A 12,900-nucleotide genomic window follows, 5' to 3' on the forward strand; every position below is an offset into this window, starting at 1 on the left:
GCGCATGCACACGCGTACTCTGTGGAGCTGGCTGGTGGTGTTTGCGCTCTGCAAACCCAAAGGACAAAATCCCCACTTGTCAGGTACATTCATTTCTCGGGGGAAAAAGAAAACCTTCTTTGCACTTTCTGTTGACCTTGGGCAAATGAGCTTCTTGCCCTGGCAGAAATGAAATGAATGATGGATGCGGAGAGTGTCTTTGCTGAGTAATGGAGCTGGGCTTCTGCTCTCCGCCCAGGCTCTGCGCGCAGCCTGAGGCTGCCCAGGGACCCCTGCTGCTCATTTAAATAGGTATGTCAAATCTGCCTCACGACGCCGCTGGTTTGATCTGTGGTAATATTTGTGAAGGTTCCGTATGGACTCGAGCCCCCTGCAGTGCTGAGAAATAATGTACAACGCTTCATGGTGCAGACGCAAATTTCCCCTGAAAAGGGATGCAGCGCTGCGTTTTAGCTGTCGGAGGGGATGATGGAGCTGGCGCGCTAGGCCTGTCAACTTGTTACACGGATGGGTTGCACGCAGCGAAGCTGTGGAAAATCTGTGCCTTTTAACTTTTCTACTTAATCACGGTTGTAGCATTGCCTTTAGACTGTATGCTACATTAATTCTCTTCCTGCCTTCTGCCTTTCATCCCAAGTTTCACGGAAAAAAGTAAAGCATGCGGGTCTTGTAGAGGAGCCTTATCAAGCAGCTGTCATCTGACAAGCCATTTGCATTTGTTTTGGCTGAAACTGAGCAACCCAAGGGCAAGATATTTTGTTGCATTTCATCATAATGAAGAAATTACACATTGTATAAGAGGCCTAACTTTATTTATGAGTTTTAAAAGGGATTGCTCAAGAAATTGGTCGGTTTCTCCGTGGATAAAATTCTACCCCATTGTCGACTAGAATGTCAAATTACATCCAGTTTATAAACAGTCTTCCTTTTTGCGTCATATAGTTGCCTTGCATATAGGAGAGTTCTTTGGGCTTCTGTGTGTTAGTTAAACTCAGTAATTTAGGTCTGTCCATTTGTTGCGTAGTTTGACCCCCGAACACTGTGGGTTTGGTATTTGTTTTATTGTTCATCGGAACAGTTTACACATGTAAATTACAGATATTTTGGTTTAACTTGAGCATGTTAATTCAGGTAATTAATAAACCCTTGTATTTTCAAAAATGCATCTTACGGAACTTTAAAGTAATTACATGTATGGAAAAAGGATAAATGTTTTCCTAAATATATACCAATCACTTGAGCCTCATGTATGGCAGATGTTATTACTCACAGCTGTGGTCATTGCCTGGATGGTGCAGGTCAGCATCATGCTAGGTGCTGTTTGTTACTCTGAAATAGTATGTGACTGAATATTCACTGTTCAGCGCACAAGAGTGGTTTCGTAGTGAATCAGGGATCGCATATAAAATAAGACGGTAGAACTTGAAACTGCTCCCCATGTTGGCTCCCTCCTTGGTTCTTCCCTCTCTTGGTGGGGGGAGGGGTCCGTTCCATTCTGTGGGAGGGTGATCCCCCTGCCACCATCCCACTGCAGCAAGGGAACCAGCCCCGCGAAGACTGTGGCAGGTGGGCGGGAAGTGAATCATTGTTGCTGCCGTTTCTTTCTGTTGATGCAGTTTCTTCCCATGTGACGGGGTGAAAGACACTAAGGCAAACTCTGTTTTCCATGTCCTGGACCGGCTGTGATTGTGTGAGCTGTGGCCGTCACGGCCATGCTTTTTGTCAGAAAAGCACGGCTCTAAGCATGTTTGCAGTTCTGCCCGGAGGCCTTTGTGATGTCCCTTAACCTTTTTTATCTTCGGTAATAACATCAATGCTGCTTTTTAGCATTTGGTCACTGCGTGCGTGTTAAAGTTGTGTGTTACATTATAGCAGCGAATAAAAGGCGGGCCTGATGCAGCTTCCGGTTAAGGGGAACGTGCAGTGCTTAAGGGAGCACTGTTTCCAGTTAACCCGTAGTTAGTCCATCCGGGTTTTTTGTGGAGAAGTAGGGAGGATTTTGGGGGAGGAGGAGGATGAGAAGAAAGAAGCGGTTCATTGTTCCCGCCCGGAAATGAAGCTGATGGGAAAGCACAAGGTGAAGGGAAATGCGCCGATCCACGGGGGCTGGGGTCGCAGACTTTGTGAGTGTGTGACATTCTAAGGGCTCATCGTCAGGTTGGCTGGAATTGCCACCTTCCTGTGGCCTCAACCATACACCTGTCTTCAGGTTCCTGGGAAAGTCAATAAAAACCATTTATTTTACAAAATAGCAAATAGGGTGTACATATGTAATGAATGAAGTATGAGACAGTACTAACAAGTAAATTCTTAAACAGTGAAAGGTAGTTTAAGAAGAAATAAGGGCTGTACGGGGTTTCTCAAAGGATCGTTGAGGACTGAGGGGGCTCCGGGCTGGATGGCCCTGCTCATCCGTCTTTTTTACTCCAAATGGATGACTTTCCATCTCCTTAATAGCCACGTAACCAGTGGAACTTGTGTACTTCTCAGACATGATTTAGAGTTTCAGCGTAGCGTTTCAGGAGCAGAAAGAAGAAAGTAAAAGGAGTTTCCAGAAACAACTGAACCGAAATGTAAAGGAGAGGGAAGACTTTTTAGAGGGTGTGTGTGTCTGAAGTGGAGCAGGTGCTATACCAGAGGAGAGCTGAGCTGCGTGTCCGGGGGTGGGGGAGGAGACCTGCCTGCGCAGCTAAGGGCTAGGCCGGTGGCTGTGCCCTTGGGTCCCAGCTGCCCCAGGCACCCCTGCCGGCCGCAGCTGGAGTTGCCCAGGCGACCGGGCGGGGTGGGCAGGCAGAGGGACTGCCTTCATGAACGGGGCGGTCGTCACCTGGGCAGTCGTGCAGGTCCTTTAATCCTAAAACACATGTTAATTCCCGTTCACTCCTCCTGTCAACACCTAGGTTTCTGAATATCTGGAAACTCACTCACTAAAAGTGAGCTGAAAATTGTTTTAAACTCATTGTGGGAGTGATTATTTGACTCTGAAGTGGGAATCCTTTTGTAAAATATGATTCATTAAGACAGGGCATGGCTGTAATATAGCCTTTCCCAAAGTGCTTTCTGAGGAACCCTGGTTATAAAAGCTTCAAGAAAGGGTCTCTGAAATTAAGCTCATTTGGGAATGCTGCATATTGTATACAGCACTGGGAAACTAATAAGGAGACACTTAGCGTGATCAAAGCTCCGTGACGCCCTTCAGTAGAGAAACACTGCTGCTCAAATGTGTTGGATCACGGAACTGTTTCTACCCAAAACACCTTTTAACATCCCGTGAAACCAGAGCTTGGGAAAAGCTGTATAAAACATTGGAGACACTGTAAGTTGTCAGAAACATTAAGCATCTATTGACATTTTACGTCAGCTCACCTACCCCAACGTTTAAGATAAGATTCTGCATGTCTAAAAACTATACTGGGAATTTAGCATCTTATAGAAACCTCATTTATATTTTAGGACTAGTTTTACAGTAAACATTGGAGTATTTTCAGAGTGTTTCTATAAATTGAAGGAATTATACAGCCACAGATGAAATTTTTACCCTAAAAAGTATAAAATTAAGGAATAAGTAGATCATTATGTACTTAAACTATTCTGCTGAACTGGGGGGAAAAGTTTAAAATATGAAAAAGTACAAAGAAATTCTAATCCTAATAATGTGTGTATAAACAGGATTCATTTGCCTGGCTTATTTAGAAATTCTCCAGTTTATTTTAAGCGACTTAAACCTTCCGTGTTCACACAGTAGCCCAGGGAGGGGTCTGAGGCCTCACTGTATGGAGGTTCCGGAGGCTTCGTATCACAGAATTCTCTGCGTCCTCCTTGTCCCCTGGTGGTGAATGTTGAAAACTTTTGAAGCAGTGCTCTTTAAAAATGGAATTAAAGTAGTGACCCTTCCCACAGTGAGGTATTGCGAAATAACTACTTTATGACTGTGTAAAGTGCTTCTTTTTAGAAAGCTACAGACCAGTGCTGACATGTGTCTGTGTGCTGTTTTAAGTTCTTTCTTGACAGCAGGAGTTAATTCAGTAACTAATTCAGCAACAAACTGCTGTTCTAGAAGTATCTTTAATATACATTTTCCTCATACTGATATATGAATAATTACCATTGTGTATCTTGTATGTTCTAAGTGTAACAGTTGGGAAAATTAATTTTTAAAAACTGATTCAACTTATTGCCTCTGTTGATTTTAATCAGATTACTTCTTTTATAATGGCAAAAGTGTTTTTATAATATATGATGGCGCTTTCAGTAGTAAAAATATATGGTATCTGAGTCACAACCACTTCTATGTAATTACTCCCGGTGCGTACTTTCCCAGAGTACTTGTCTAACATGACCTATATCTGAGATTATTTCCTTTTTTTATGTTGAGTAGCATTACACGAAGTATACGCTGTATAGCATAATGTATTTACAAAGTGATAGCTAGGGTCTACCATAGAAGTATGTCACTTGGAGCTTCAGATAAATAGCATGATAAAAACCATGATAAATGAATTATATGTATATTTATTCCAGTTGGTTTTGTATATGCCAGTAGCCAAAAAATTGAGAAGATTGTTATTTAGGAAATTTATTTTCTGTGATTTTTTTTTCAACAAACATATTTTAAGTCGCTTACTTTTTCTGTATTGAACTAGTATCTACGATGATCATTACAGTTATTACATATTTTGTATATCAAAATACAGTTGACTTTTTCTGTACCACCCTCCTAAGAAATGTTGTTTGTTTACCCTTCCTAAAATTGGAATTTCAGCACGGTTAATACAACCAAAGCAGGATTTGGTAGAGACTGAAGATGACACTGCTTGTGCTCTTGGGAGAGTTCAGTTAAAGCATTTCTCTCCTGTACCCTGAGCATCTGGTATTTCCAAATTAGGCACCTTCTAAATTCGATTCATACATTATGGAAATCTGATGACATGAGGGGTGGATAGGCTTGCTTTGATTTTATGAAATATTAATCATAGCTGTGATTAATGATTCAGCATTTCACATCTGGGTTATTCCTGTCATATTTGAAAATTATACTGTTAAATACAGTATATAAACTTAGTGTAGGTGGGGTCATGCTAATTCTCTAGGGTCCCTTAAAAATTAAGTGGAAATTTAACAATATACCAGAAGCTAGCACTGATAATCTGTGATGTTGACAGTTCCTGGCGTATTTTATACCCTCAAGGATTTTTTGATGTAAATTAGTGCACCTCTCTTCAGGGAGTTGAAGCTATAGAATGTACTTCCCAGAGGACTGTTGTCTCTGACTAACCAAGATAGAATCTCAGGAGTGGTTTTATTATCTAGAAAAGAAAGAAAAATAGAAATAGTGCACCAGTAAAACTGGTTCGATTATTTGACTCCTGAATGCCATACCTCACCCCTGTATCATTTCTTGACCACTACTGTAGGCCAGGCAGTATGCTAAGTACCTTACATATATTTTCCTATTTAAAGAAGTGTATGAGGGGGCTTAAAGAGCATTATATAACTTGATGAATTACAACCATCAAAGCGTGTGCCATAAATGAATAGAACTTACCATGTTCGAAATTTGACGTGTACTCTTCATGGGTGGTTCTCTCATATTCCACATTTTTCCTGGTGATGTTACTTACACTATTTATGCATTATTATGGAGCTAAATATAACACTGGAAGGTAGTGGCAGAGTGCAAGAAAGTTTTAAGAAAACTATGGACTTAAAAATTGCTCAGAATCACTGGAAAATGATGACAAATTTAGCACCCCAAATTTTGACTTGAAACTTCACTTATGAAGCAGATCAATTATTTTTGTTTTAGTTGCCTTGGTTATTCCAGAAAATTAAATAGACCCTTATAACCAGGTAGGGTGTCTTACTACCGTTGTTGGTGTTCTCTTGGATTCATATTTTTAAGGTAGATTTGAAAGATACAACATCTCTGACTAAGGACTCTCAGAATCTCAGGGCTCTGGAGCAGCCCAGCGTGGAGACGAGGAGACGTGGAGACTGATGCCATCCTGCTCCCACAGACCCCCAGCTGGAGCAGGCTTCCGGGGGCGGGGGCGGGGGCGGGGCGGGCGGTGCAGGTGCACAGCGAGATGCTGCTTGCACACGTCTGTCCCCTTCGTGCAAGGCGGGGAGGATTCATTTTGTGGGGTTTTTTATTCTCCCTCTGTTTTACCTGTTCAGAGCACTTCAGAATTGCTTTCTAGAAATAGGTACCTAGAAATTTTTCTGATACACTCTTCAGTTGGGCTTACAACTCACTATCTTAGCCTTTAAATATGAATTTCAGGTACCCTAACTGCAGTCAAATGTGGCTTACCAGTTCTCGGGAGACACATCGTATGGTTTTAAGTTGCACAGCAGGGACACGTTCTGTATGTGGATGGCTCCTATTAGTTCTTGCTTTCTTTAGAGTGGACAGTTTGTTTTGAATTGTCAGATACATTTTTCTGCTGCTACAGGTGATGGATTTATACTTTGAGTATAGTTGTAGAGATAGTTATTCTTAATCTGTACCCTAAAATTGAATTAACCTCATTTGTCCCCAGAGTTCCAGTGTTTAGATCCAAACTTCAGGGTGCGTTACTTGGGGGCATCGTTCAAACAGATCACTGGGCTCCCCTCCCAAGAGGTTCCTCTTGGGAAAGTCTGGGTTGGGGCCTGAGAATTTACATTTCTAACCTAGTGCTTGGGCCAGATGCTGCTGCTGTCTGCTTCTCCTGGGAACTTAGCTTTAGAATCACTGAACTATTGATAGTGATTGTTTCACTCTGTCGGAGATGCTCGGCCCAGTTTTACTGTTTCTAAGTGCTGCTGCTTTTCTTATTCTTTTCTAAGTTATCAGTCCTACTACCCTTACTGAAAACAAACAAAACAAAACAAAACACACTCTTACGAGTCTCCCAACTACAGGAAATGAACTTATCCTTTTCTCACCAAGAAGTCCTGGCCCATGGAGCATAATCTCAGCTTTTCTCATCTATATTTATGAAACTCAAAGGCTCGGTCTTTACATCCTTTTTCCTCCCTCCCTCCCTCCTTCCCTCCCTCTCTTCCTACATTCTTTTTCCCCTTGAGAGAAATGGATTCCTGAAAAGAGGTTGCAGAATCAAGATAGTAAAATGCAGGCACTGGTAAATACAAAGGGAGTAGCAGAGGGGCACGTGTATTCTTAGAGCAGACTCTTTATCAGCAGCATTTTGATATAATATGACGCTCTAATCAGCACCCACAAGAGGTTGTCCCCAAAACTGGAAATTATGAAGACTGTTTTAAATATGGATAGACATCTCTATGAGTAACAAGTTGTGTCTTCTGAGATTGGCTGATGGTGTTGGACGGTGTCATGATTAAGCAAGAAAAAATGTTTATATCATCTCTAGCTCATCCTTTGAAAACGTCTGTCCCTTAGGTATTAGTATGGTAGGTTATGTGTACATTATAAATGAATACACAGAGATTGGATTTGAGTCCTCAAGTTTGCTCAGTCAAAAAAATGGGGAGACAGTTGCATTATTCTGCTTATTGTAAACTCATTTCCTGGAAATCGTATTTCATTGATAACCGTTATTGCCAGATTAGTGCTTACAAAATGGTAAATTTTCTCCTACTTGCATTATGATTTAACAGGTGACATACATGCACAGACTTTGTTAGAAAGTAAATCAATAGAAATCAAATAATGAAAAATAAGTATTAATAGAAAACTTTTTAAGATACAGACTACATGGTAAAGACATCTTATATAAATGTTAAAATTTTTTACTGGTAATTCTCTAAGTTTAAATGCATATTGCTATATGAATTATGATTTTTTTAAGGAAAAGTTTTGGTTCTCTTTGTGGAACTCGTAAGGAAAATAAATAGCTTATAACTTTATTTTGTTTTTACTAACCTCACTGAGTTGTAAACCTTCTATAGAGTTTTTTAAAAATCATTTGAAGTTAAGTGTGTTACTATGTATGATACTAAATTCTCATTGAAATTACTCCACCATTCTTTAGTTTGAATGAGAAATAGCATTGTTAAAAAACATTTTCAGTAATCCTTGCTGTGCAGCTGTGACTTGAGGAGGCGCTTCTGAGATGAGGTGCTCAGGGGAGACCTAAAGGGAGGTAATGGTGCGCCGTCTCTCTTGGTTTAATGTATGTGTGTGTTATTTGCCACAGGGAGCATACGGAAAGCTACTAGATGTAGAAAACCGTCAAGACCAGCTGCGAGCCAAAGGTCTGTTTTCAGAAAAAACTAAAGCCAAGTAAGTTCTTTTTTGCATTAAAATATATAAGAAAATTAACTAAAAACATACCACTTATCATTGGTGTTTTTTAGGCATACCTAAAAGCCTAAAAATTTGTTCATTATTTCAGCATTAATCATTAAAATTCCAAATAATAGGTGATTTCTTTTTTGTTTGGGAGGATATAAATATTAAGGTTATTATTTTTATATTACTTCTTTCTAGATTTGTATGTTAAGTGGCACTTACTGTATTTGAATATTATTTCTTTAGAATTTTTGTGTATGTAACTGTGCATTTATATGCCCGTATATATACATATATGTGTGTGTGTGTGTGTGTGTATTTTGTATTTGAAGGTTTGTGCTTCCATTTAGCAAACAGTGATAGATTAGATCCATCGACCTGACCAACCAGTTTTAAATTTGGGGCTCGTTATTCACATATTTCTTCCTATGCAAAAGACACAAGTTTCTGAATATACCTAGTTTTAGTTGTAAATACTACCCCTAGCCTTTTATTTGGATTTCATTACTACTTTAGTCCATTGACAGATTAACTCTATGTCCGTAACATACCCTTTAAAGTAAATTATGAAAAGCAAGCACAGTTTTAATTTTTGAGAAACCTAGTGACTTGAATATCATCAAATGGGTTCCCCAATGCCATGTCTAACTCTGCGAATGGAACATTTGCTAGACTGGGTATCTTTTCTAAAGTAGATTGAGGAAATGAAATAATGTGTCTCAAAAATCATTTACTTGGATGAAATTTTACAGCTGTATAATACAAAAATGTGTTTCCCAATCAAGAATCGCTACTACTTGTGGGATCTTTTGTGATATAACTCAATGCATGGTTAATTTAAAAGAGAATATAATGTGATATTTTAACAGAGACCCGATTGGCAGCAGATGGCTGATTAAGGAGGAACTGGAAGAAATGTTAGTGGAAAAACTGTCAGATCAAGATGTGAGTAATTAATCTTTTTAATTTAAGGGGACCTGTGCCATAGGATTGTAGACAGTTGCTGTATTTAGGATCCTAATAGTAACGTTCCTCAGAGGCAGGTGTTCATAAGACGGTTTTCCTTTTAAAACACGTGGAGCTGATTCCTGCCCTGGGAGGGTCAGGAAGGTGGCGTGCCTGGTCCCCAGACCCTCCTCCACAAGTGCGCTTGCATCCTCTGCCCCTTGTTCAGGGAAGCATGGCAGGTGTCATTTTTCACCTCCTTCAGTAAAGCGGGTGCTAATTTTACAAGCTAATGATAAGTGTAAGGGGTTGTTACAGGTTAAGTAGAAAAGAAATGAAGCGCATGGTTACTTTCCTGGCTTACCAATGCAGTATCCACACGGCCAGTATGTTTCCTCTTGGAATCGGCAAAACCGCCTGTATCAGAATCACCTGGAATGCTGGTTACAAAATGCAGTTCCCAAGGTTCAGACCTCACGCAGAATTTCCATGGGTGTCACCCAGGAATTCACAGTTTCAGCAGGCTCCCCCAGTGAATGTTAAAGCCTATGAATGTGGTGACCCCTGCTTTAGGTCTTAGTCTGATTCTTTTTTTGCTCAATGTTCTAATATATGCCAGTATTATCACAGGAAATTTGATGTTTTAAATGTGTTGATGTTCTAAATTTAGATTATTTCTGGAAGATGGGAGTATAGAAAAATTTCACAAATTGTTCCAAGAAAGGTTTTTTCCTTCCATGGCAGTGGGTAACATTGTTAGTACCTTGCTGCTGTGTAGATTTCAAGTCATATGCTTAAATTGCTCTTTTCTTCATTTAACATATTGAAGAAATTAATGTTTTGGAAAAGTTGCAATTTGCTTAACTAAGGTGTCAGGCATTTGGTGAGTTGAAGATCTGAAATTAATTTCTAATATCCTAACTGCCAAGTCAGTATCACTGCACTTGGATCCAGCTGAAAAACCTCTCTTTGCTTCTTCATTGAATGAATCATTTCAGTGTTTCCTGTTTTCTGGCTGCTTTGATTTTTATAATACAGGTTTGTTTTCATTTTGAAAACATCCCAAGGACTTTGTTATAGGAGTGCAGCTATGACAACAAAACAACCAAATATATAGGTATCTTTGTACTTTGGGCAGCTGGATGTTGGAAGAAATCCTGAAGCTGATGGCTGGTGTCAAGATGAGGAAGGCAAGGGTAGTCAGTGATGTCTTGAACCGTGATCCCAGTTCATAAGCAAGGCTGTGTCATACCTGTAGTTGCCTCCTTGTGTGTTCGAGGGTATTACAGCCGGTGCAGAGGAACTGAGAACAGCTGAGGAATGACAGGCCTGTGAATGAAGGTGATGGAGCTTTACCAGGCTGGGTACCGCAGGTGGCTAGTAGTTCACTCTTCCTCAGACAATTGCCTTCTCTAGTATTGTAACATCACAGGAAGCAATACTTGAAGCAGCCCTTTTAATCTTACTTGTGAGATTTTTATATATTGCAAATTATTGATGGCAGATTTTCACTGTAAAGGCAGTGGTAACAAACATGAGTATGATTTTTAGGGTTGGCAAAACATAAATAAGGTTATCAAAAACTGGGTTTCACACTCCATGCTAAGGATCTCAAGTATCAGTTGTTTCCTTCTGCATAAACACTTTAGAGTGATTACTCTGGCTTCTAATTTTAAGGGGTTAATACCAAGTTGTTTACTTTCTAATCACATGTTCAAGAACTATTAAAAAAAAATGCACTGAGTAGCAAGGGTAATTTATTTCAAGAGGTTGCCCTTTAAGTCAAGTATCTCTTGAATTTTTAAATAGCTTGATTGTTCGGTTTTAAAGGAAATCATAAACATTAAAGTAACACAGCTTGAACAGCTAAAGATACATTTGCCAAATGTATTATGAAATGTAGTTTAAGAGGTACGTTTTCTCAAAATCAGACTCTTCCCGTTTTACTGTACGAAACTTGCTGGAAATTATTTATGAAGCGCCTCTTGATACAGTTCTAATAAAAGAGTAGAAATTATACTTAAAGATCATCTAAGTATTTTTTTGAAAATGAATTTAAATTTCACCTTCATGTAATCCTGATACAGAGAAATGGATTTTTCTTTGAATGATAAATTTCTTTGTTTCTCGAAAGAAAAGATTGAGCACTAAAGGTACACAGGGAAAGTGCTGCATCTGCACGCTGTTTTAAAAGCAGCATGAAGTTGCGGAAGTGTCATTCTGTCAAAATTCATCAAGAAAAGCAACATTGGAAAGATCAAGTATATAAAAATAGAAAAAATTTAGCAAATGCAATTACACTTGCATCTCCTAATGAATTTTTATTGTCTGCAGTACGCACAGTTCATTCGGCTGCTGGAAAGGTTATCGGCGTTGCCGTGTGACGCGGCTGAAGAAGAATTTGTGGGCAGGTTCCGTAGGAGTGTAACCATTCAATCGAAAAAACAGCTGATTGAGCCTGTGCAGTATGACGAGAAGGGTATGGCCTTCAGCACAGGCCGAGGTAACGCACCCGTGGAGAGAGAACACCCACCCCCCACCCCCGCGCCGAGGATTGGGAAATGGCCGGATGTTTATTTGCTCTTGCCCTTTGGTGTTCATTTTGTTTGTTTATTTTTGCTGCTGCTACGCTGGATTTCCGAATATTAAGGTTCTGTTGACGTTTTTAAAAACTGAACTTTAGAATGTTGCAAGAAAAAATGTGGACACATACCTACACAATCATATTAACACTTTGTATTTTCACATTTTCAACTGGTAGAAACAACAAAACACAGGTTTCTTATAAAGGTTTAGGTTACTAAATGAAGGTTTCTTATATTAAATGAAAATTTTCGGTGAACCTGCACGTCAGATGCTAAAACTACAAAACGTTAAAACTTTAGGTCCTCGACTCACATCTTCCTTGTAGGTGTACAGAGACATTTGACATGGTGTAACTTTAAAGAACTGAGTTATTAAATGATATATCTGCAACTTAAAAAAATTTTACATCATTCCTTTATCATTTTCAGTTAATGTTTTCAAAGAAGTGTGACCTTTCCTAAGGATTCCTTTTATTTCTACCAATTATATTTTATTATACTATTCATATATTTTAAAAATTATACGATTAAGATATATTCTTATTAATTTAAAAAGAACAGTATGTAAATTGATTTTTTTTTGATTTTTTTAATAATATAAATAAATATGAATTACTTTGTTGAAACTAAAATCATTGTAGTGTTTCTAAAATGGAATTAAAGAACAAAATCACCCCATAGTAAGCTTTATTACGTCAATTATGGTGTAGTTTGCCTGTTCTATTTTTGTTTGACTTGTAATAATTATAGAACTTTCCTATATAGAGTGTTACATATTGTTATTCTGGGGGAAAAAATTTAATATAGTTTTGCCTCTGTCAAAGCATTGGTCCTCAAGATGTTCACTAATAAATGTCTTACATTTTTAAAGGTAACAGAAAGACTGCAAAGGCAGAAGTGGCTGTTTATGACCATGGAAGTGGGAGGATAGAAGTAAATGGGGTCGACTACCTGCTCTACTTTCCGGTGACTCAGGACAGGTGAGGTCTTTGTTTTGGTTTTGCTTTTTGTTTTTAAAGAAAATGTGCTTTATAATATGTCACGATCAACTAAGAGTTATGATTTTCTGATTATATTTGTCTGCATGATTATTTCTCTTTACTAATAGAATAT

At 39.0% G+C, this 12,900-nt stretch overlaps 1 protein-coding gene across 2 annotated transcripts in view; it reads left to right on the plus strand.

The window, feature by feature from the left end:
• MRPS9 (mitochondrial ribosomal protein S9) overlaps window positions 1-12,900 on the plus strand; it is a 68,811-nt gene that overhangs the window by 26,134 nt on the left and 29,777 nt on the right. For both annotated transcript variants that reach the window (XM_061210531.1, XM_061210530.1), the window contains exons 6-9: window positions 8,163-8,248; window positions 9,127-9,202; window positions 11,537-11,705; window positions 12,659-12,767. In XM_061210531.1, coding sequence (XP_061066514.1) covers window positions 8,163-8,248; window positions 9,127-9,202; window positions 11,537-11,705; window positions 12,659-12,767 — 440 coding nt within the window. The remainder of the gene's footprint in view (window positions 1-8,162; window positions 8,249-9,126; window positions 9,203-11,536; window positions 11,706-12,658; window positions 12,768-12,900) is intronic.

This window comes from Eubalaena glacialis, chromosome 14 (genome assembly GCF_028564815.1).
Source record: "Eubalaena glacialis isolate mEubGla1 chromosome 14, mEubGla1.1.hap2.+ XY, whole genome shotgun sequence".
Taxonomy (NCBI): Eukaryota; Metazoa; Chordata; class Mammalia; order Artiodactyla; family Balaenidae; genus Eubalaena; species Eubalaena glacialis.